Genomic DNA, 22,110 nt, shown 5'->3' on the forward strand with positions numbered 1-22,110 from the left:
GCACGTGAAGTCTAATTCCTCTGTGTCAGTCTCGACTATGGCCCTCGGACCTCTCGTCCATGGTTTACTACGAGGAGTCCTTTCTGAGGCCTCAGAGGGCAAATCCATCTACGTGCACACACGCAGGAACGCAGGCAGGCATGAATGCACACAAACCCTCACGCGCGCACACACACACACACACACACATCAATTCACATACTGTAATATTGCTGAGACAGGTCACAATCACTCTACTTAAGACAATATGGTCATTAGGTCATTAGGGAGCAAGTCCCCAAAATATAGAACTCTTTCAGACTTCCCAGAATCTCACACAAACACACACACACACACATTTCCCTTCCTAGGCAGCTTCTCCAGCTTCTCGTCCACACAGCTGCTAGTAAGATCCTGCTGGACTCAGGTTCCACTCTCCCGTTGCGTAAAAAAAGCCCAACACATTGCTACGGTGTCACAGTACGAGTGAATGACGTGGGCCGCCGACGCGGGTCCACTCCTCTTTCGACCCGGTGTCGGGTTGCCCTTGGACGGTCACCTGTCCCCGCAGGAGGAATGCTGCGACTGACGCGGCTGGTGACGGCAGCACTAACTCCAACAGCAGCTCCGCATACTGGGTTGTGTGGCCCGGCAATCTTCCGTTGTGTGTGTGCGGGTGTGTTTGTGTGTGCGGGTGTGTGTCTCTGCACGGAGGTTGTTTTGACACTGGACACCTGCTGTCTGGCCATGGTGAAGCGAGCGTGTGTGAAAGCGATGGTTTGAACCCTATTGCCAGTCCAAAGCCATGAACTCCACAGTTAGCCTCCTCAGATCCTCTGTGATCCTTTTGTCAGTCCAACTGTCCGGGAATCCCAAACCTACGTTGTCTCCAGGCTTCCTCCTGAACTTGGAGCAGGGCAGAGGTCCATGATAAAGACCTCGGGGAGGAAGGGAATGGAGTTAGTGGAGAGTGGAGGAGGAGGAGGGGGGGTGGTGGATCACAGATGCTGGCCTAACCCGGAGCTTCCTATCCTGGGTCGTCGGTCCGCCAGTGTCCCAGGCCAGCGCTCATAAGGGGCACTGCTCCGAGGTGAAGGAGCCCCCTTCTTTCTTTTTCCTCTTCTTCTTCTTGTGGACCGACCAGCAGGCAGTGGCCATCAGCACCAGGACCAGGCCGACCACCAGCAGAACCACCGACACCACTTTGGTCTGAGGTAGGTCGTTGTACGTGTATGTGACCCCGGTCCCTGACACTCCGATCACCAGGGAGATGATTCCAAAGGGGAAGATGCAGCGGTACCAGGACTTCTCCATGCCGCCCGTGGCCTGGGACAGGCGCTCCAGAGAGGACAGCACCTCCGGGACCTTGGGGCCTCCCGCCTCCAGGGACAGAGCCTCCTGGCCCGGGTTGGCTTGGGGCTGCGGCTGGCAGGCCAGGTGACCCGTGGTGCAGCCCATCCTGCTGCAGCCGGGGGCTGGGGGCTCTAGGGACTGGACTGGGGGGCCGCTGCTCCTGCTGCTGGGGCTGCCTCCCGCCGTGTCCTCAGTGGTCAGCTTCAGCTCTGGCCTGGGGAGAGAGAAAAAGAGAGGGATGGAGAGATGGAGATAGAAGGAGAGAGAGGGAGGGAGTAAGAGAGAGAGAGAGAGAGAGAGAGATGTCTGTGTGAGAGAACACAGAGACTGGGTAGGATCACTGTCGTGAAGAGTGTGAGATCAATAGCTAGGCGCGGGAATCCACTCACACTCTCCCTTTCTCTCCCTCCCACTCTGGCTGTCTCTCTGTGCTCTGCCTGCTGTCTCTCTGGCAGCACATTGTACACTCTGCCGAGGGGGCTGAGAGGGCATTTATAAGGAGTCGGGAGCAGGGGCGGAACCTGGAGAGGGAAGGGGTGTGTCCGAGTGTCTGATTGGCTAGTGGCGCCAATGAGTACAGGAGGGAGGACAGGAAAGGGGAGGGCGGAAGGAAGTTAACTGCTCCCTCTCCGTCTGGATCCCCATCTTTCCCCCCAGTCGGCATCTGACTGGATGCTATCGTGCGATGTTGTGAGCCGAGTATCACCAGTGTGGAGAGAGAATCGAAATGCCGCCTCCAGCACATCGATGCAGGTCATTGACTCGAACGATGAGGAGGAAATGGAGAGAGGCCACTGAGCTTCTCTCTCCTCACCTTATCTCCTCCCTCTCTCTTCCCCTCGAGAAAGGGGGGAACGAGGGAAATAACTGTCACCCTGCTGACAATGTGCAGCCTTTGTCACACACACACACACATACACCCACACACACCCACACACACATACACCCACACACACACACACCCACACACACATACACTCACACACACACGGTAATTAGAAAACAAAAAGGCACTCCCACTGCAGGCTGCCATCACAGACTTCACACACACGCAGAGCACAGCCCACACACAATCTCCCCCAACAAGCCTTTAGTCATGCTCGTTTACGTTCACAAACATTCCCTTAATCTTTTTCCGCCTTTCCTTTTTTTATTCCCAAATTTAAAATATTGACAAGTTTCCAGCACACACACCACACACATACAACCACACCACAGACACACATACACACATTGGATCATACTGTGAGTGCAATGAAGGTTTGGTCAAAATTGCTTTTTTATCGATGTTGAAATGGCCTGCACGTGTGTGTGTGTGTGGACCTCTACATTAATAGGAGTTCATACCCTGAACCTGTGTGTTAAATTGAGGACATCTGGCAATGGTGCTTTAGAACAGCCTTCCTTCCCTCACACACATACACATGCATATTACATATACATATGTTTGCTCACACTATCTGCCTCATTCTCTTCCGCCCACACACTCAAACTGTGCTGCCAAAGGCAAAATAGAAAGAACATATAGATGACAGGGTACGTAATCCCAACACATCAGTCTCTAGAGCCGTTTTCCTCCGTGAAAATCGAATCAGTCCAGGCAGTTTTCCACCCCCCTAAGCCTTCAAATCCAGTCACTTCCACATCAGTCCAGTTAAGGTACAAATTGGTTGTGGGTGTGTTTTTTGTCCCATTCACCCACAATAATCCCAGTTTTGTTGTGTTGGTTTAAAAAATACTTTAAAGTTTAATTAAATGTAAGAATGAAAGTTAAATTCAATTAGACAAATTAAAAACTGGGAATGAGTTTGTTGACATCCAGACCCATTATTCTCGACAAAAGGAATTTAACAATTCATCTAATTTAATTGTACATATGCTAGATTTACTTAGCAGCCACTTTCCTATACAAAACCTTTCGTAAGAGCCAGAGTTCTGTATGTATGAGAGAGTGAAAGAGACAGTTGGGAAGGGATGTAGCTCTGTAATCCCAGTCACCACAGGGGCATATCTAGTTATTGATATTCTAACCCTAACCTGATGAAGAGAAGTCCACTTATCTTCTAGATCCTCTCAATCCTAACTGTCTGCTGAACAAAAGCTCCTTTTCATGCTGTCTGGCAGCCAGAGCAGATGGGAGCCATAAGAGTATAGGTGAAGGATCAGTCAATAGCCTGTGGCATTACTCATGTATACACACATAAAAGAACAACACAAAGCCTGGGATTGTGCAGTAGGAACACAATGAAGATGATAGATTCTATTCTAAATTTTTCCCTCCAAACCATTTCCCAAATAATTGAATCGAAATAAATAAATGGAATGAAATAATAATCTTCCGAGAGGTATTGAAGACAGAAGGGACCAAGTTGACACTGCTACACACTCAACCATATTTAAATAATTCCACTAGTCTAGTGTCTGTCAAGCCAGCCCTACAAGAAGATTCAACATAATAACAATATACATTAGTAAATAATACATACACATCCATTATACATAAGGCCTGTGATTAGAAAATTGCACCTGTGGAGTGATGGCCCCATGAAGGGGCAGATGAAGCCGGCTGGATGCGTGGCAGCCTTAGAGTGTGTGTGTGTGTGTATGTGTGTGTGTATGTGTGTGTATGTGTGTGGTGGATAAGTGTTAGTGGGGGTAATAAAAAACCCTTATACAGGAAAATTGATGGTCACAGTGACTCAACGCTCACTGCCATAATGCAGTGCAAATGGAAAGCCATACAAAGGAATTGAGAAGAAAAGAGAGACGGAAAGAGAAGAGGGGGGATGAAGGAGCGAGAGAGAAGATGCTAAGACAGAGGGGGAAGGAGGCAAGGAGAGAAAAGACCGCTGAAAGAACAGAGAGACGAATGAAAGGTAAACATGTGGGATTCCTGGTCTCTCTCTGGGGTTTCTTAGGATTTTTCCGTATCCCCTAAGGCCTACTAATCAGAAAGCACAATTGGCTCCAGGCCTTTTCATCTATTTAGATCACGGAAGAGTTACAGGAATCGGACAAAAACAAGCAGGGAAAAGGAGCTTGAGAGTGAGAGAAAGAGTGAGCGCGTGTGCGTGACACGCAGTGTGCATCAGATACTGTAAAGTAAAAGGCCCGCGACACAGAACACAACGATCTATAAATCTCCACACTGTCAGACATCTGCGGCCTGGGTGTGGCCGGCTGGCTGTTAGGACTGCTTGTGGGCGGGCCTGGTGTCAGGCGTCTGGGTCAGAGGAAGGCTACAAATGCGTGGGCCGCTCTCCCCCTGGGAGCGCCGTGTCGTGCTGACGTCAGCGCTGCAGGGGCTGCTTTCCTGTATCGCTGGCTTCACACGCCCTGGTCTCAGAGCGCGGGCCCAGAGCCCAAGGAGTCTGGCTCCGTTGGACATCCACATTTACACTGGGACTGAGTCCCAGAGGCCACAGTGATGCAGAGATGGGCTTCTGGAATGTCAGAGAACGCAATCAGGGCACTTCCTCAACAAATAAGAGACCAAAACCGAAACAGATTAGGCGGTGCACATAAATGTCAAATTAGCACTGACATAGGTTCCGTACACGGGAAGCCACAGAAACCATGTCCTTATGTGCAATTGTCTCGTCAGCGGGTGAAAGAGAGAAAAGACAAAATCCCTGGTTTGTGTCACAGATGGTAATACCTAAACAACTCAAAGGAGAAATTGGTCGACACGATCAAAGCTGAAGGCCCCACGGTCATTTAAGATCCCTGTGCTCGCTTCAAACGTCTCTTCACTCCCTCCACCGTCTCTGACAGGAGAATGTGCTCATCCCAACCGATGGCGTCCTGAGAAGCTGTCCCTGGAACGCTCCTCCATCGTGACTCATCCGCCAGGGATATCTGTGTGTGTGTGTGTGTGTGTGTGTGTGAATGTGAGCGAGCGCGAGGGCTGGTCCAGCGGGGCGCACCCACCCACAACCCGCTGTGTGAACCCAGCGCCACCTGTCGCCCAGTCTGCCGCAGACTGAGCCGTCCTCACGTCATCTGTGGGCACGTGCGTCTTTCTGTTCTCTCCTGCCCCCCCCTCCGTTTTACATCACGCCCTCGAGGACATCTTTGCCGTCACCTTCGCCGTTGGACAGACCCAGAAATACATACTTCCTTAGATTAGACACAGAGTAGAACTGTATGGGTCCATGAGGAAATTGTACCGTTACAAAACATACTATACCTACAAATATAAGTAATGCCAATGGCTGAACCGTACAGGCCTGTTAACCCATACTAGATGACAGATATGTACTGCCCATGGAGCATCTGCCCGATAGACGTAGACACCATCCTTCACCATCTCTCCACCCAAAAATACACAGTCCAGTCAGAAATGGAAAGCCCGCAGCATACATACATACAAAGGGCTGTGTGTGAACCCACGTGGTGGAGGCGGCAGGTGAGGCACACTTCTTCTGACTCACTTCATGTGTTTTCTTTTAACTTGTTACTTGCGGTCACAGAAGCCCTGTTGTTTGGAGTGTGAAGAGCTCCCACTGTTTCTCCTTCCCACAGCCGGGCTTCCCACCGAACAGCGGGCCGGAGCACAGGCCTCCCTGCACTGCTAGGAATCAGCCTCCTCCTATAAAACACGTGAAGTCATCTGACAGGAGCTCCGTGATTCCTACTGTTCCGACGGGGCTTTGTATAAACTGTATCTATAGGTAAGTGTACTGATTTATGGCACTCAATAAAGTGTTAATGTATCAGATATATATTAGTTATTTACAGTTTGGATTTAGAGGTAGCAGTGATTTCATCTGGGCACGTACAGTATGTTGTAATAGAAGCGCCATCTGCTGGTGCGGACAAGACTGCATGAACACTTAACTGACTTTTGACTCAAACATTATTTCTTGAGAATATAATGTCGTTCACTTAATAACTAAGTTACATTAAGTTTGAACCTGATTTTCTGGTCCCGCTTTGGTGTTAAGCAAGATTTACATCCATACAGCCATGATTGTCCTCCCGCTTGGAGAGGCCTTTAAAGGTTGGGCTTGGTATTGGAGGATGAGTCATCACAAGTCATCTTAGTGTTCCGCTTACTTCAGACTCCTGTGTAATAGGCCCATTGTCAAGGGCCAAGCTTTAGGCACATAGTTGTAGGTATTCTGCTAACTTCAGACTTAAACTCAATTGTTGGTGTAATGCACCATCTGCAAACTAGGCTCATTATCTAGCTGTATCTACCTTGGTATTTAACCACATTTAGTAGTCACACCAAGTAAGCCAACATCTCGATATTTTGTATTGTAATGTATTAATTGTGTATAATACAATCCTATTTTCTTGTATTAAATGTATTGATTATGTTACCAGTATAATATTAACCTAATTTGAAAGTTACTGGTTATCTACATGTTCCTACTTCGCTTGGTTGGTTATATGGTATACATTGCCCGCAAGGACTCTAAGATCTCAAGATGCCAGCTATCTGGTGATACCCAAAATTAAGAAAAAAACAGCTGGAGGTAGGGCGCTCTCATATAGAGCACCTGTCTCAATTAAGGAGGCTGATACTGTTTCGACATTTAAAACCAGATCAAAAACGTTCTTGTTCAGTCAATTCTATGATTGTTATTAACCTGGGGTGTGCGTTTGCCTATGTGTATATCACATGTAACTTTTAAATTGTAATTATAGTTTATGTTCACATTGCCCATCTAGATGTTACAAATAAAGTAAACCTGTTACTGTATATTGTTACTGTTATAATTCCGTTGCTGTATATTTTTATTGTTATAGTTTTTGTTACTAGTTGGAGACAACGGGGGACTGGTTGTTTTCATCCTTATTCGTGTAAGTATAACTTATTTTAGAGTTCTTTTCGCTGGAACAGATTTCATGTTCCAACCGAGGGGGGCTGTCGCTGTCTTGGTGTGTGGGGCTGCATCAAATACCCTTTAAGCTCTGTTAAATTGCTGCACTAGTCCACACTTGACCGGTGGGGATCTCATTCTACGATGAGCTGCTCCTGGCATTCTCTAATCCCTGCTCTCCTCTCTCTGTCCCCCCCACATATCCCCTGTGGCATGGGGGGTTTGAGCTGTCAGGACCTGCCTGGTCGTCGGTCCTCCAACGCTGTACCAGGTCGCCAACCGGAATCCAGTCTCGATGATGGCCAACAGCGAGTTTTCCAGTCCCATCCAATGTCTATAAAGCCTAACAATGGATTTTGGTGTTTCAAAACCCATTGACACTGTATGACTATGTTTAGCTTGTGTTCTGCTCCTCTCTCTTACCAACCGTCTCTGGAGGAGGGAATCCCTCTCTGAATGACTCCTCCCAAGGTTTCTTCCATTTTTTCTCCCGTAGGACGTTTTTCTGTCTCCCTTGAGGGTTTAGGTTGGTTGAGGGGCAGTTCTATGGGCGTATGTGAAGCCCTCTGTGACATGCTTGCGCGTAAAAAGGGCTATAGAAATACATTTGATTTGATTGCCATCAGTTGACCACCAAGGTCAAAGCCCTGATGAAGCATAAAACAATACCCACCTATACTGTAAGTCTTATGCATGCGTTAGTCTGTTTAGCACTTAAGGATACACATAAAAAGTATATAATGAACATATTTGGTATATACATCAAAAGTTAGAGTGGTATTAGCTTGTATGGTTTGCCATCAACCCACTATACCTGACTGAACAAATAAACTCCAGAGCTTAGATGTCAAAAACATTGTGACCGCTGTAATCCACTTGGTTAAATGAAAAACACAACAAACTAGAACTGCAGTACAAAAGGCACTGTTATTAGTTACATGGTGAGTTAGTTCAAGAGGAAGGGCCCCTGAGTCCATTGATAAAAATACCTGCATCGAAACACATTTATATCATATATCCATCAGAAAACACACTGGCACTCAGAATAAATACATTCCAAGTCCCACACACTTACATCACAGTTCCCAGGGCATCCTCTCAGTGACCAGGACTAAGATCTATCATTTATGCTTCGACCAGTTGATAGTCTGCACAACCACAAGGGGCAGCAAGACGTGTTCGGGTGTCCATGTCCCCCTTCTGCAAAACAGCCTCTCTGCGTCTTCTTGGGTGCGTGGAATACATATCCAGCTTTAGCCAGGTTCTGTGTCGAGGACCAGGGCAGGAAACTGCTCCCCCCCTTCCCCCAGCAGGGCGTAGATGTCCCGGAGCAGCGCTGCGGGGAGCCGTGCTGGCCCAGAGAGCAGGGAGAGGTGGCCTGGGCACAGGCTGCCACCCAGAGCCTGCCCAGAGGGGTGTGCGTGTGTGGGGGGGGTGGAGAGGGGCGTCGGGATATGACAGGAGAAGCAGTTAGGTGCTACATCTTTACTTCAGATCTCCCGAAAAGATGTCCGTACCTTCAGTATCCTGGGTTCTATTCTGTGTGTGTGTAAGACTGAGCGTATGTGTGTGCGCGCGTGTTTGTGTGTGTGTGCAACTGTGTGTGTGTGTGTGTGTGTGTGTAACTGGGTGTGTGTGTGCGTGTTTGTGCGTGTCACTGGGTGAGTCTCACCTGCTGCAGCTGGATCTCCTGCTCCAGGAGCTGCAGGCCCAGCCTCAGCCCCTCCAGCTCTCGGAGCTCCGCCGGGCTGCTGTAGGTCACGATGGAGGGCAGGGGAGTGTTCGCCACCCCCTCCCCCACCTCCCCCCACCCCCTCCCCCCCCTCCAGATGGGGCACAAGGACCCTCCGGCAGGCCTCCATCGATCCCATGCCCCCCACTCTGACGGAAAAAGGAAATAGGGCTATTTTTAGAGTGCCAGCGTGAGCAACCAAAGCCGTTTTTTTTTGTTGCATTGTGCTGTCTCAGCTTTAAATAGTCAGGGGTCTGGGCGCATCAGCGTGGGTCGACTCGGAGCTCTCCGTCAGGGAAAGAACCTAGCTATGGCCCCCGGGTCCAGGGGGGGCTCTGTTTTCATTTTCCATACGTCAAGAATGAGCGGCTTCATTAGCTCGTTAGCGCAGGGATGTTCTCTCCGCGGAGCCAGCTTCCCAAGCCGACAGGCCACCCTTACTTAGGAACTACCCTGCCTAAGAGTAGAGCGATAACACTGGAAGCAAGACACCCCAAATCATATGACGAGGCAGAGAAATATGACGGGTTGTCAGCGAAGCATGTGTCTTTACATTTAGGCTCCGTTTAGCCCCGACAACCCTTAAATAGGAGGGACGCTTCAGTGGTGAGGGCCAACTCAATGCGGTAACCTCACAGGCGTGTTGCAGCTCCCGACCACGTCGTTCTACTTGGATTTCTCACAGATGGCGCTGGCACTTGACCCTACACACCAACTGTGCATTGAGAGCACTGACGTTCATCAAGCTCCCTGCTGCATTATAACTGGTCAGTGAGCCACAGGAGAAGGCTATGAGCTCTCCACAGACTTTGATTGTATGGATGGAGGGCAGGCAGGATAAAGCACTCAACATACTGTTGCTGAATAATTTCCGAACATCTCCGTGAGCAGATTATTTTGAAGGGGGATGAATAGATCGCACCTGTAGCTCTTCATTTCTCATTTCTCAAGTTTGCTTGCCTCGAAACCATTTGGACCTTGGTCCACAGCTGGACTTTGAGCCGGTGAATCAACGTGATTTCTGACTCAGGGTGTCACCACAGCAATCCGAGTGAGGGTACTTTAATGAGGCCAGCTCGGTCCCTGAGTGTGTACATGAGCGCGTGTGTGGGAGGAACTGCAATCACTACCTTGTCTCAGCTTGTCTGCTCGCTGCTGAAGGTCTTTCACCATCTTTTCTAGGCCACCCAGCATTAGCCAGGACTCGTAGTTCTTCCATGCTGCCACACACACAAAGACACCAAGTTACATGCGCTCTATCGGTCCTCAGTTTTCCCATAAACCCATGTATGTACACTCCCCCAAAGGATTTGATGTGGAAATATCCATGTTACTACTTAACCTTATATGAAATCACAGTTGCTTATTCAACACCAATTAAGCACAGAAGACTAATTATTATCTGGGCATAAAAACATGCCCAGACCTTATGAAACTAAAGAGTTGCAGTAGATAAAGAGTGGCAGCAGCTAGCAGGTTCAGAGAAATGAGATGTTAGAAGACGAAAAACAAATCACAACTCAAAAATAGATGACTGAAAACTCTGTGTTGGAAAAGATTGCTTCCCCTCACCCCCAACTGTTATCTGCCGAGACTCTTCATTTCTTATCCCCCACCAATCTGTTGTTTACTCACCTCCTTGTTCTCCCTTTTCATCCCTCACCCCCTCCCATCACACCATACATTTTTCCTTCTCTCCTTCTCTCTCTCCCTCCCTCCCCACCCCAGCTGGTACCTGGCTGCCTGCCACTTCTGGAGGCCTGGTTGGCCAGCAGAAGCTGAGTTTGGTAGCAGTGGGTCAGGTTCTTCCCCAGTCCAGTCAGTCTTTCCATCTGGGCCCGGATGTCTGCTGGGCTGCCACTAGGCCACTCGCTGGGGAACTGGCACACACACATACAATGAAATATATGTGTATATACACACACACACACACACACACACACACAGACAGACGCGCGACCTGTTGAGACCAGGCAGGCACTTGAGGATATACAGAAGGTCATTCTCTCAAAGCATAGTATAGTGTAGCGGAATGGAGTCTGTGTGAATCTGAATATCTGGCAAAAGCTGACACTGACTTTGATGCCGTGCTAATTGGTAGCAAGCAGCCTGTGTGAAAGAGTGGGAAGCAAGCTGGTTGATTAGCTAGCTGTCAAAGACCTATTGAAGAGAAAGGACTTGGATACCGTGGCTCTCATTTGCTCCACAAAGCGAGTCTTCTCTGGCACTGGCTTGAAATGTGTTTCCATTACTTTGTCCCATAACCTGAGGGCATAAAGCGTCTATGTTGAAAACAGATCATATAAAAGTAACAGTAGCCTATTCAGTTTATTTCAACCTCAGTCATGAAATTACTTTGAGTCAGATTTACCGGTTCTGTTTGTTCTTGAGAGTCCTCCATTTAGAAAGCATCTGGGAGGATATGCTGCCAGACACAAAACACAAATGAAACAGATTGTTGGAACAAAGTCAAATTACTACCTCTCACAGATCAACATAGCATTTCCACATGGACATGCTATACATTGCGGTCTACGTGAATGCAAAAGTCATGTATATCGCTACGCGTCATACCCAATCTGTGGCTGTGGAAGGTGTACTGAGGTAGACCCCACGATGTAGCAAGCAGACACTGGGTCTTCACGAATAGGTAGACAGGTAGCTGTGCCTTTGCCTGAGTCTCCCACACACACAGTATACTCAGAGGGAAAGTGAACCTGTTCAACCTGAGCTGGACCTGGGATAGTTGGCTTTTCTTTCATAGGCGGGTTAGGCAATCTCTTGGCTGGTTCCACTGATCGTTTTTGGACGGAACCTCGAACCAGGCTGGCCCTGCCGTGGTCCAGCTGATGTGTCGGCCTCCTCCGCCCTCCTCTTGAGGAACTTGGTACTGGTACTTTTCTTTCAGCAGGTTTGGTTCCTGCTGATTTCTCTTTGGTGCTTCCTGAGCCTTGTACACCACCCTTAGTCGTCTTTTTCAGCACATCTCCAACATCTTTACGAGGCTCAGTGCAGATGTGAGTTTGTTTGGTGGGTGCGCTGCTGCGCACTCTAAGGGCTTTTTCTAGCACCTTCTGCAGCAACTCCATCTCCTCCCTCTCCTCGGGGGGAAGATCAGAGTCTACACATGGGAAAATAATATGCAGATTAGATTCATTCAAAATCAACAGTGACACATAATTTTCCCAGTACCCAGGGTATGTTTATTCATACCCTTGTCAAGAAGATGAGCGGATTCAATTTCTTTGGGTGGCTTCTTTGCTGGTCTCCTGCAGAAAATAATCACTCGAGTCAGTGACGTTGGTTAAATTCGCAGAAAACTGACAGCTGTCCTGACTATAGATAACTTATCTGCAAACTGTGTGACCCTTTACTGAACTTCCAACGACGACAATGATTGTCAGTTGTACTTACATGGATGCCAGTATCTCTCTGCTTTGTTTGATGTTTTCATTTATTCTAGCTTCTTCAGCGTTGCATAACCTGATAGCCTCATTCACAACACTGAGCAGTGACATTCTACCTAAACAAGGCTGCCTAAAAATTCCACCCACTGGCGGTAAATAATCACATGATCGTTTGGACTTAAAATAGTTTAACACTGACAAAACAAAGAGTCAAGGAGCGATCATTTACTTCACAATGCTTGACACTTATAATCCAAAACCGCTGCCCAACATTTACTTGTACGACCTAGTGCTAGATGTTTTTCGTAATGCCCCGCGAAAGGATGCGGAAGTGAAATAGCAACTAACGACTTTCACTCTGATATAACTAAAACAAATACTTTAAGACACATGTATATACTTAATAATGTTTTCACGGGTACATTAAAGACTATGTATATTAAAGAACGCCACAGGTTAAAAGGCTTGGTAGTCAGAGCTAGGTAGACCAAAGAGCACTTTTTCAGACTCAATCCCGATGTTGTGTCTCGCTCTCGCGATATTCAGCTTCGTTGCTATGGAAATTAGACGCAGATGCTTCAGCCTGACTGTGTAACTGACTTTTCAGTTAAATTTTTTGACAATTGACATTTGTGGAGTTCATAATTTAACATGGAGCCATTTGTAGTCAAAGCAATTCCTGTGCAAATTACAGTTGCGTGTGGGAATAATGTGGTAAAGCATCCATGGCATTACCAGCACAGAAGGGCTGTGTGGGAATAACACCACTGACTACCACGTACAGTACTGTCCAGTAGTAGGCAGTCAACTGTAGACAAATAGCTAGTATAGGAATGTATGGCAAAAACGCAAAACAACAAAAAATACTTAATTTATATAACCTTATTTGTGTTTATGTACATAAATATTTATTAGCTTTGTTTTTAATGCATCGTTAAACATTTGCCAGCTAGTGAGGCAGCTATATCCAGCTACAGTAGCTAGCTGCCTCATATTCTATGTATGTTGCTCGCTAATGCTAGAGGCAGCTATGCTTCCCATTAAGATACATCCTCTCTATAAATGCTCAAATCTAAAACTGTACGTGAGTGTCTTGACTGAACTGCAGTTGTCAACATGAGCAACAGATATCGAAAGATCATCATTGACATGACCAACATGGAGGGAAGACTAGTCTTCAAGTTCAAGTATTTTATTGTCAGATGCACAGAACATCACCAACAGGGTCAGACCCGGCACTGACATTCTGTGCACAAGACAACGCAAAGCAACCTGGCATAACATGCTCTTTTGGTTCTACCCATTGGCACTTATTGCTTTTTCACAATGTATGCTTCATCTTTTGGCTACCCGCAATATTTGGGGCTATCTCGTTGTTTATGATCATGCTTTTTGTAAAGCTCTCTAATGGAAGTCACTTTGGATAAAAGCGTCTGCTAAATGAATAAATGTAAATGTAGTCAAAGGTGAATCCCAAGTAATATATATTTAATTATGGATATGGATGGCTAATATGTTACTTGGCAGATAAAACATTTCAATAGATTGTATTTTTGCTTTAATTCAGTGCTTGTCGATGTATTCAAACACAGGCCTGACCTGTAAACACAAGGGTGTGAAAAGTTTTTGAACACAATAGGAGGGCTGGTTGAAACTGAACCTGTACTCTAGCTCTATAGCTAGTTTTGATAAAAGTACTGTAAACTATTGTATTTCCTAGAGTAAACTGATTACATTTAGCTTTTGCAGAAGGGCAACAAGCCCAACGAGTCCTTCTTCAGCTTTGTCTGGGCTCAATTCAATGGCCTAGTCCTCGGGGATTCCCAGAAGCTTGATGCGTCTGTGGACCTGGGAGTAAAGTACAACTTTACCTGCAGCTTTGAGTGTTCAGAGGCTGCTGACACATTGGATGATGTGGCACATAAACCAGTCATACGTGAGCTAACATAGGTATTGTCCTGGCTATTGATTGTACTGCAATTAGCTGTTAAAAAACAAACAAACATGTTAGCAACGTCAGCTGATTTGAAGCCGAAAGAATGTTCAACATCTTTGGCGAACTATTTCTCTGCTGATCAACACTACAAATGGTAACAAATAAATTGTAAAAAGACACACTGTGTTAAGTTATTTTTTTGGCAAATAGCCGTGTAATAAGCGGCATAATGTATAGAACGCTGGTCATAGTCGGGAAATTAAGCCCCGTCAGCCCACATTACCTCAACCGTTAGGACTTCATTTTCGTCACAGCGGTTCTCGACCCCTGCAGCCAGGCGTAGCAGTGGACCTCGCTGTGGTGAGAAAGCCGGTGATGTGTGCTGCTGTACCGGCTGCTGTTGCTGTTTGCTAGCCTACCTTTGGAATGGCTAACTAGTTAATGCCGCCTCTCCCATGATTGAAATGTCGAATGATTTTCCACCACACAACCGACATTTGGCTCGTCCCGGGTCTTTGTCTGTTGTAATGTATCTTTCCATTTGTAGCCAAGCATCGTTACATTTTCCTTTGCGTTTTGAATTATCCCTCGCGCTTTCTGAGTTACTGTTGCTGCGGCCATCGAACTTTTCAGTTAGTATGAGAGCGTATACTTGCTTATATTTTGAACGTATTTCTTTTAAAAGCATGTGAATTATTTAAAACTTAGTGTAAATGAACAATATGAAAATATGATAACAACTTTCCATGACTTTTCCAAAACTTTTGGGATTTTATTTTTTTCAAGCACTTTTCCAGGCCTGGAAATAACCATTTTAAAATTCCATGACTTTTCCAGGTTTTCCATGACCGTAAGAACCCTGTATGCATCATCACATAATTGGTCCCTTGTCCAGGGGGTTTCAAATTACATATGTGAAAATGCGTTGGCCCCTCTGCCCTTACATACATGTGGATATGTACAGGCCCATGTTGGGTGTCCACACCGGCTTTCTCTTTGAACGGAGTCTGTGTCTCTTAATTAGAATAGGGATGCTCACGCTTTTTTACACAGAAAAAGTCAGCTTAACATAGGACTGGTGCTGACCTTTGTATGACAGCTCCAGACAGACAATAGGAGCTCCAGACACGCTTCCAGAAGTTGGGCCATAAATGTACGTCATCATTTATGTCTAGGCCTCTACATTCCTACTAGTGGTCTTTCTCACATCCTCCTCTAACACCAACATCTCACACTCCTATAGTTCATAATCAGTCAGAGCTTAACAAGGTTTCCAATAATACAAAATACAATATAAGGGTTAAATGAGACATTCACTTTCAATCAAATAGTTCCTTAATCGTAACCCATCTTCATCATTTCAACAGTGTGATATAAATTTGGACATCAACCCCACCCCTGGATTATCTGCTGAGGTTGCTTACCAGGAGGACAGCAGTAAGGTACACCCCCACACCCCACACACACACACACTTTGGCCTGCCATACCATTTGGTCTGTATAGGAAATGACAAATCATTACCATTACAGACACAACCTTTTGTCTCTTCCCCTGGGCTCGTGGCTGTCAGTCAGATCATTGTTGGGCCCGACCTGCCTTTGTCAGATGGTGTGACGATAACTTCCTAGACCTTAATGTATCAAAATGAAGGACTCAATGATTGATTTCAGGCAGAATAGTAACAAACCAATAGTCAGCATGATACATGGCAAAGACGTTTACATTGTCGACCCAGTTTCAAGTATCTGGATTTCGAACCGAGTCGGTTGTTACGCGAAGACAGCAAATAATTCACTTAATGTAAAAGCTGAACTATTTGAAGTTTTTTCACTTTCTCATGTATTTGCCGGTTAAATGTGTTGTCTGTGAAGGACAAGCAGAGCTTAAATGCTATTGTGAAAGCCTGCTACAAGATAACTGGAACCCAGCAAAGAGACTTGGGCTCCCTCTGGGAGAAACAGGTGGCCCAGAAAGCAAAAGTAGTTATCAGCCAACCTGAACATGTTCTGTACAGTGAATTCACCTTCTGGTTGACACCCTTGGGAAAACAAACCGCTGCACTAAGTCTTTCCTTCCTTCCACTGTCAGGCTCATAAACACTGACTTTAGTCATTGGTCAGGAGTGTCACATTATTTTAAACTCGATCATTTATATAACTATATTTTATTTATATTTTTCAATATTTATACAATTTATGCTTTTGTTTTTATCTGTGCCTGCATGCCTATAAATCTTTTGTGTGTGTGAATGGACTGGGTAAGCTGCATATTGTTGGGATCTATAAAGTTGTCTGATTCTGAAACGTTAACAAGCTTCTTAACCTTAAACCCGGCCATTCTAGAGGATATGTCGTGTATAATCACAACAGGACACACGGAATGATTATTATGAATGTATCTTCTGTGATTTCTCTACTCCTTTCTGCTTGGCACCCAGCCATCTTTAAATGGAATCATCTGTGTGCCAGAGCCTCTGCTCTCTGTTGTCCAACTGTCAGAATCCAACCTGTTGAAGGTGACAGTGGAGACAGCCTACTCCGTCCCGGAGTTGTGGAACCCTGCCTTGGGGTCTGACTATGTGGCTGCACTGCAGATACCCCTCACAGCTGAGGTAAGAGAGACATTAGGTCATCTTTAAACAATCATGAAGCTCCTATTAAATAGCCGCCTCTCTGTGTTTGTGTGTTAGCAAGCTGAGAATGAGTTCCAGATCTCCTTCCACTTTGTGGCTTACATCAACATGGCCCCTCTATTGTATCACGGGGCGAAACATATCCGAGGAGCATACAACCTCTACCCCTTCTACGACTCTGAACTGTTAGCTAAGGTGAGGACAAACAAACGAGGGAAAGCAATCTTGCAGGCAGACACGGATGAAGCCACTTCAAGACAAAACGTTGTAATGGTGCTGTTTCTGTGACAGTACAGTACAACAGGTATGGAGAGGGGCAATAGGACTGAGTCAGAGGAGCATGTCAGACTTGACTAGCAGGAGCTGGGGGAGAAGAAAGAGGGTTCAGCATCAAAGAACAGACGTAGCCAATCATGTGAAGTTAAGAATTTTCAGCCACAGCAGTTGGCCAGATTGTTATTATTTTCCTGCCAAATGCCACGTCCCTATAATTTTCTCTGTCAGATTGGTTCTGTCCAAATCTGTTCAAGAGTGTTTTTGAGGATATTTGATTAAGAATTTTTCTTCTTTATTTCCTTTCTTTTTTAATTGCTACATTACAACATAAATTGTTCTCAAAAGGAACATTTTAGACATTTTTCATCAAACATCTTATGAGATATATATATATATATAATATAAACTATCTCTGGGGTCCATTTATCACTGTTGTTTCCACCATAGTGTGGGCTCTGGTCTCTTCAGATAATTTAGTTACCTGTGTCGTTCCAGCACTGATCATTATCTGTTTTTTTCAGTCTTTTGATGTCTGCCTTGCTGAAATCCATCATAAGTGCTCTGATGCTCTAAGAATCTCCAAGTGATACCTCTGAGCTCCGCGGCAGGCTGTTTCCGTGGCAACTCGGAGCGCCCGCTCGCCAGTTTTCACAGTTATCACCAAGGTTATTATAGTTTGGATTTTTTTTTTTTTTTGTATTTTATTGTATTTTATTTTAGTTTTGCGACCAAACAATACAGCTTAATTTTTTTTTTATAACTTGTTTTTATTTTTATTTCAGTTAATGGCAATGCTTTTTACCACCTAGTTTTCGTTATTTTGTTTGTTTTCTTTTAAGATTATAACCTTGGTTATCATCAGGGCTAGACATAAAGTGTTTTGCTCTCCAGCCACTGTGGCTAGTGATTTTCCAAAGTCACTAGCCACAATTTTGTTGTTGGGAAATTAAGTTTTATTTATTTTAATTTGACTACGGTTTGCTTCAATTTTCTTGTAGAGCTAGATTTACAATCCTTTCAAATGTAAATGACTATTTTAAACACCCAAAATCAAGACAACATCAAATGTATGTGTTGCCAAATCTTCAGCTCTTAGAAGTGTTTAAAGCTCCTTTTGTATGAAAATATGCAAACTATTGAGACAAAGACAAAAAGAGTAGCACATTGCATATAACGGGGTGTAAAGATGTAGCCTATTGAAAATATATGAACTAAACAGAATTTATTTTTGTCCAGTTAAATATTTATAAACAACACCAATAATTTTTGTCTCTTTATTTTCGGTTTTTACTTTCATCACCAGTTTTCTCTTTTTTTGTCTGCCCTCCTGGTTTTCCTTAGCCTGACGTTGTCATACTCATAATTCTAGTCAGAATATGAGTCTGATAACTCTCCGTTGGGCTGCGACTATGGGGCGTGTTTCAACCAAACTCGTAAAACAAATGCCTCCTCGCTCAATTGGATAGACTTACAACCAATCAGAGCAACTTAATATGTTGTTTGTTGAAAACGAATTCAACCCAAGCGCTCTTTCGTGACGTTGTTGATTACGTTACTGTTGATCATCTGTTCATCATCGTATAAAGCCCGCCCTGGCCTCCCAGATCCTGGTTTTATATAGGTTGTCCCCAATACAGCCCTTCCAGACCCAACTTCCCGACCAAATTTTTTTGTGGGCGGGGCCAAGTTGGGCTGGCAGCCAGGCTAGGTTTTCCTACAACTGTTATGTAGCCTACCGCCAAATCCGTGCCTTGCACTGAGCAGGGTCCTCAAGTTTGATCAAAAGCCCCACAAGACGAGCTTTCGCGTGTGTTCGCGCGTCTATGTTGCTTAGCAACGAACGTACATGGCCGAGACTGTTTAAGGCTCCGTCCACACTAGCGACCCTAGTGTGGACGGGTGACCCTGATCCGTGACCCTGATCCGTCCCCACCACTCTCCCTACGTAAGGAGACAAGCATCAGTTCTAACTGCACAGCTGATTAGGCGATGTTAGCGTGTGTAACGTTGGCCACACAAAAGTACTACAACACCTGAAAAGAAAAAGTGTATTATGATTATTTTAACGTATTTTTGGAGCCGGCGTTTGTGCTTTTAGGCTTGGCGTCTTCCTGGTTGTCATGGAGATGACGTTAATAGGCCCGTTCTTTTGGCTGCTTAAAATTGTAATGTTTGGCTCGCTCCTTTTCATTCAGTGTTGATCATCTGTTCATCATCGTATAAAGCCCGCCCTGGCCTCCCAGATCCTGGTTTTATATAGGTTGTCCCCAATACAGCCCTTCCAGACCCAACTTCCCGACCAAATTTTTTTGTGGGCGGGGCCAAGTTGGGCTGGCAGCCAGGCTAGGTTTTCCTACAACTGTTATGTAGCCTACCGCCAAATCCGTGCCTTGCACTGAGCAGGGTACTCAAAGTCGCTTTACAGAGTCCAGCATACATTCAGACACAGTCAAACCGGTGGTGGCACGGAAGCGTGTCTGTCAATCAGCGCCTACGGCCCCTCCGACCACCACCAACATTCGTTACCAACATTCATTCATACGACGCATGTCTTTATGATGGTGGGGGAAACCGGAGTACCCGGCGGAAACCCACGCAGGCATGGGGAGAACATGTAAACTCCACACAGAAAGGACCTGGAAGCGACCGTCATGCCCTGGTTATCACCTGTGTGACCTTGTGTGTTTCAAAGGCTAAGTGCAGCGTCAGCGTTCTGAAGGAGAACGCTGGGGCGCAAGGAAGAGGTTGAGCTCCTTTGTCCGTGGGGTCCTGCAAGGCTGCCCCCAGCAAGTCCTTCGACAGCCACAAAGGTTAGGAGGACACCAAGGAATCGCCCAGAAAAGTAAGGCCGGCTGCCAAGAAAGCAGTCCTGTATGTTCTGTAGCCTTGCTCTTAGTTACAGTGTGGCTCACAGGGCCGACAAAGGCCGCCTGTGCCAGTGGTCTGTCTTAGATCAGAGCCGGATTTCCCATCTGATTGAATCCGGTTCCACAGTACAGAAGCTGCCTCCAAAGCAATTAGCAGTAACAGCAGCAGCTTGTGGCTCCATCAGAGGATGGTGAATCATCTTGTTAGCTCATCTGCCCCTCACCGGCTCCCTGTGGAGGCGCAGCAGACAGAGGGAGAGAGGAGCACACAGCCACCCCAACAACTGAGCATCTGACACGGCAGACGGCTGCCAGACAAATAACACATAACTCCCACACGCGTAGACTCACATGCACACACGAGGTGGCACGTGCGTGCACATGTGTGCGCACGCGCAGAGCTTGAAAGTGCAAGTGGGCACACGCATTCAAAACACCAGCAGACTGCATGGGCTCGACACATGTACACACACTTACACAAATGACAATTTTTTTAGTATTTGTTGAAAAACTCATTGAACAAATTTGTGGCCTCATACGTGACTCATGCTCTCTCGCCCACACATGCCCACAGGCACCTGCAATAGAACCGGTTATTTTTCGAATTGTGCTCATTTCCATAGAATTGAATCAAAGGCCAGATTTTTCTGCTCCCCAACTGAATTTGCAACTGTCTTCAACAATCCATGACCACACTCTAATGAAGAGAAACAGCTGAAAAAAAGCTGGGAAGTTTTATATATGGGCTAACTATACTAAGGATACATAAACTAGCAATACTAAGTGGAATACAATTAAAATATGCAATAAATAAAATAAAGTTGCCATGAGATAAAATAAAATATAAGTTGCCAAGTTACAGTATAGAAAACAATATAAAATACAAATATTACACGAATTGTGAAGTAGTGCAAATGCAATTGTTTTAAGACATGAAGTCATTAAAGTCAGTGTGAACTCTTGGCCTTGTTGAGGAGGCCAACAGCGGAAGGGAAGAAACTGTTTGTGTGGCGTGAGGTTTTGGTCCTGATGGACCGCAGCCTTCTGCCGGAGGGGAGTGACTGAAACAGGGAGTGTCCAGGGTGGGAGGAGTCGGCCACAATCTTCTTCGCTCGCCTCAGGGTCCTAGAGGTGTGCAGGTCCTCGAGGGAAGGCAGATTGCAGCCAATCACCTTCTCCACAGAGCGGATGATACGCTGCAGCCTGCTTTTGTCCTTGGCAGTGGCAGCAGCGTACCAGATGGTGATGGAGGAGGTGAGGATGGACTCAATGATGGCTGTGTAGAAGTGTACCATCATCGACTTTGGCAGGTTGAATTTATTCAGCTGCCGCAGGAAGTACATCCTCTGTTGTGCTTTCTTGGTGAGGGAGCTGATATTTAGTTCCCACTTGAGGTCCTGGGAGAGGATAGTGCCCAGGAAGCGGAAGGACTCCATAGCGTTGACTGGGGAGTCACACAGGGTGATGGGGGTGAGTGGGGCTGTGTTCTTCCTGAAGTCCACAACCATCTCCAATGTCTTGAGCTCATTGAGCTCTAGGTTGTTCTGGCTGCACCAGGTCAACAGGTTGTCCGCTTCCCACCTATAATCAGACTTGTCTCCACCAGAGATGAGCCCAATGAGGGTGGTGTCATCCGCAAACTTCAGGAGTTTGACGGACGGATGACTTGAGGTGCAGCTGTTGGTGTACAGGGAGAACAGCAGAGGAGAAAGGACGAAGCCCTGAGGAGATCCAGTGCTAATGGACCGGGAATCAGAGACGTGTGTTCCCAGCTTAACGCACTGCTTCCTGTCAGACAGGAAGTCTGTGATCCATCTGCAGGTGGAGTCAGGCACGTTCAGCTGGGAGAGCTGAACGGGGCTGATGGTATTAAAGGCAGAGCTGAAGTCTGTCTATTGACAGGGTGAAGGAGCTGCTTATTCCCAGACGCCCCCTGCCTCGCAGACCCGCTGGAGCAGAGAGAGTAATCACAACACACACTTTACAATCACACAATACAATCACCCTGACGCTAGCACACTTCTCCATTCACTTTGCTGTGTCGACCCCTTGTGGCCATTTGTCTGCCACTACAGGTCTTCTTACTTCCTCCTGCT

At 46.2% G+C, this 22,110-nt stretch overlaps 2 protein-coding genes across 3 annotated transcripts; both read right to left on the bottom strand.

The window, feature by feature from the left end:
• Positions 1 to 900: 900 nt before the first annotated feature.
• Positions 901 to 2,163, bottom strand: LOC146253798 (uncharacterized). Its single transcript, XM_084678812.1, has 2 exons — positions 1,722 to 2,163; positions 901 to 1,546 (listed from the first exon to the last, which is right to left on the bottom strand). The coding sequence occupies exons 1-2, from the start codon at positions 2,075 to 2,077 to the stop codon at positions 1,048 to 1,050; spliced, it is 855 nt and encodes a 284-aa protein (XP_084534938.1). The 5' UTR covers positions 2,078 to 2,163; the 3' UTR covers positions 901 to 1,047.
• A 5,847-nt stretch (positions 2,164 to 8,010) lies between these two features.
• tedc2 (tubulin epsilon and delta complex 2) lies at positions 8,011 to 14,855 on the bottom strand. 2 transcript variants are annotated; one of them, XM_084678761.1, is made up of 10 exons: positions 14,522 to 14,855; positions 12,310 to 14,150; positions 12,109 to 12,164; positions 11,470 to 12,016; positions 11,267 to 11,320; positions 11,082 to 11,160; positions 10,631 to 10,775; positions 10,026 to 10,115; positions 8,836 to 9,044; positions 8,011 to 8,566 (listed from the first exon to the last, which is right to left on the bottom strand). In XM_084678761.1, the coding sequence occupies exons 2-10, from the start codon at positions 12,411 to 12,413 to the stop codon at positions 8,417 to 8,419; spliced, it is 1,434 nt and encodes a 477-aa protein (XP_084534887.1). In that variant the 5' UTR covers positions 12,414 to 14,150; positions 14,522 to 14,855; the 3' UTR covers positions 8,011 to 8,416. The 2 variants fall into 2 exon arrangements, with proteins under 2 accessions (XP_084534887.1, XP_084534888.1); XM_084678762.1 differs by having other exon boundaries at positions 12,310 to 13,901; positions 14,037 to 14,855.
• Between the last annotated feature and the right edge of the window lie 7,255 nt (positions 14,856 to 22,110).

Source organism: Hypomesus nipponensis, chromosome 17 (assembly GCF_054491055.1).
Source record: "Hypomesus nipponensis isolate SF chromosome 17, ASM5449105v1, whole genome shotgun sequence".
Lineage (NCBI taxonomy): Eukaryota > Metazoa > Chordata > Actinopteri > Osmeriformes > Osmeridae > Hypomesus > Hypomesus nipponensis.

Coding starts and splice junctions, on each gene's coding strand:
- LOC146253798 (XM_084678812.1), bottom strand. CDS start 2,077: ATGTGCTGGAGGCGGCATTTCGATTCTCTCTCCACACTGGTGATACTC. Junction 1,547..1,721: donor GAGGGAGAGAAAGGGAGAGT/GTGAGTGGATTC, acceptor CTCTCTCCCCAG/GCCAGAGCTGAAGCTGACCA.
- tedc2 (XM_084678761.1), bottom strand. CDS start 12,413: ATGTCACTGCTCAGTGTTGTGAATGAGGCTATCAGGTTATGCAACGCT. Junction 11,321..11,469: donor CTTCCACAGCCACAGATTGG/GTATGACGCGTA, acceptor TGTGTCTGGCAG/CATATCCTCCCAGATGCTTT. Junction 9,045..10,025: donor AGCAGACAAGCTGAGACAAG/GTAGTGATTGCA, acceptor TTTTTCCGTCAG/AGTGGGGGGCATGGGATCGA.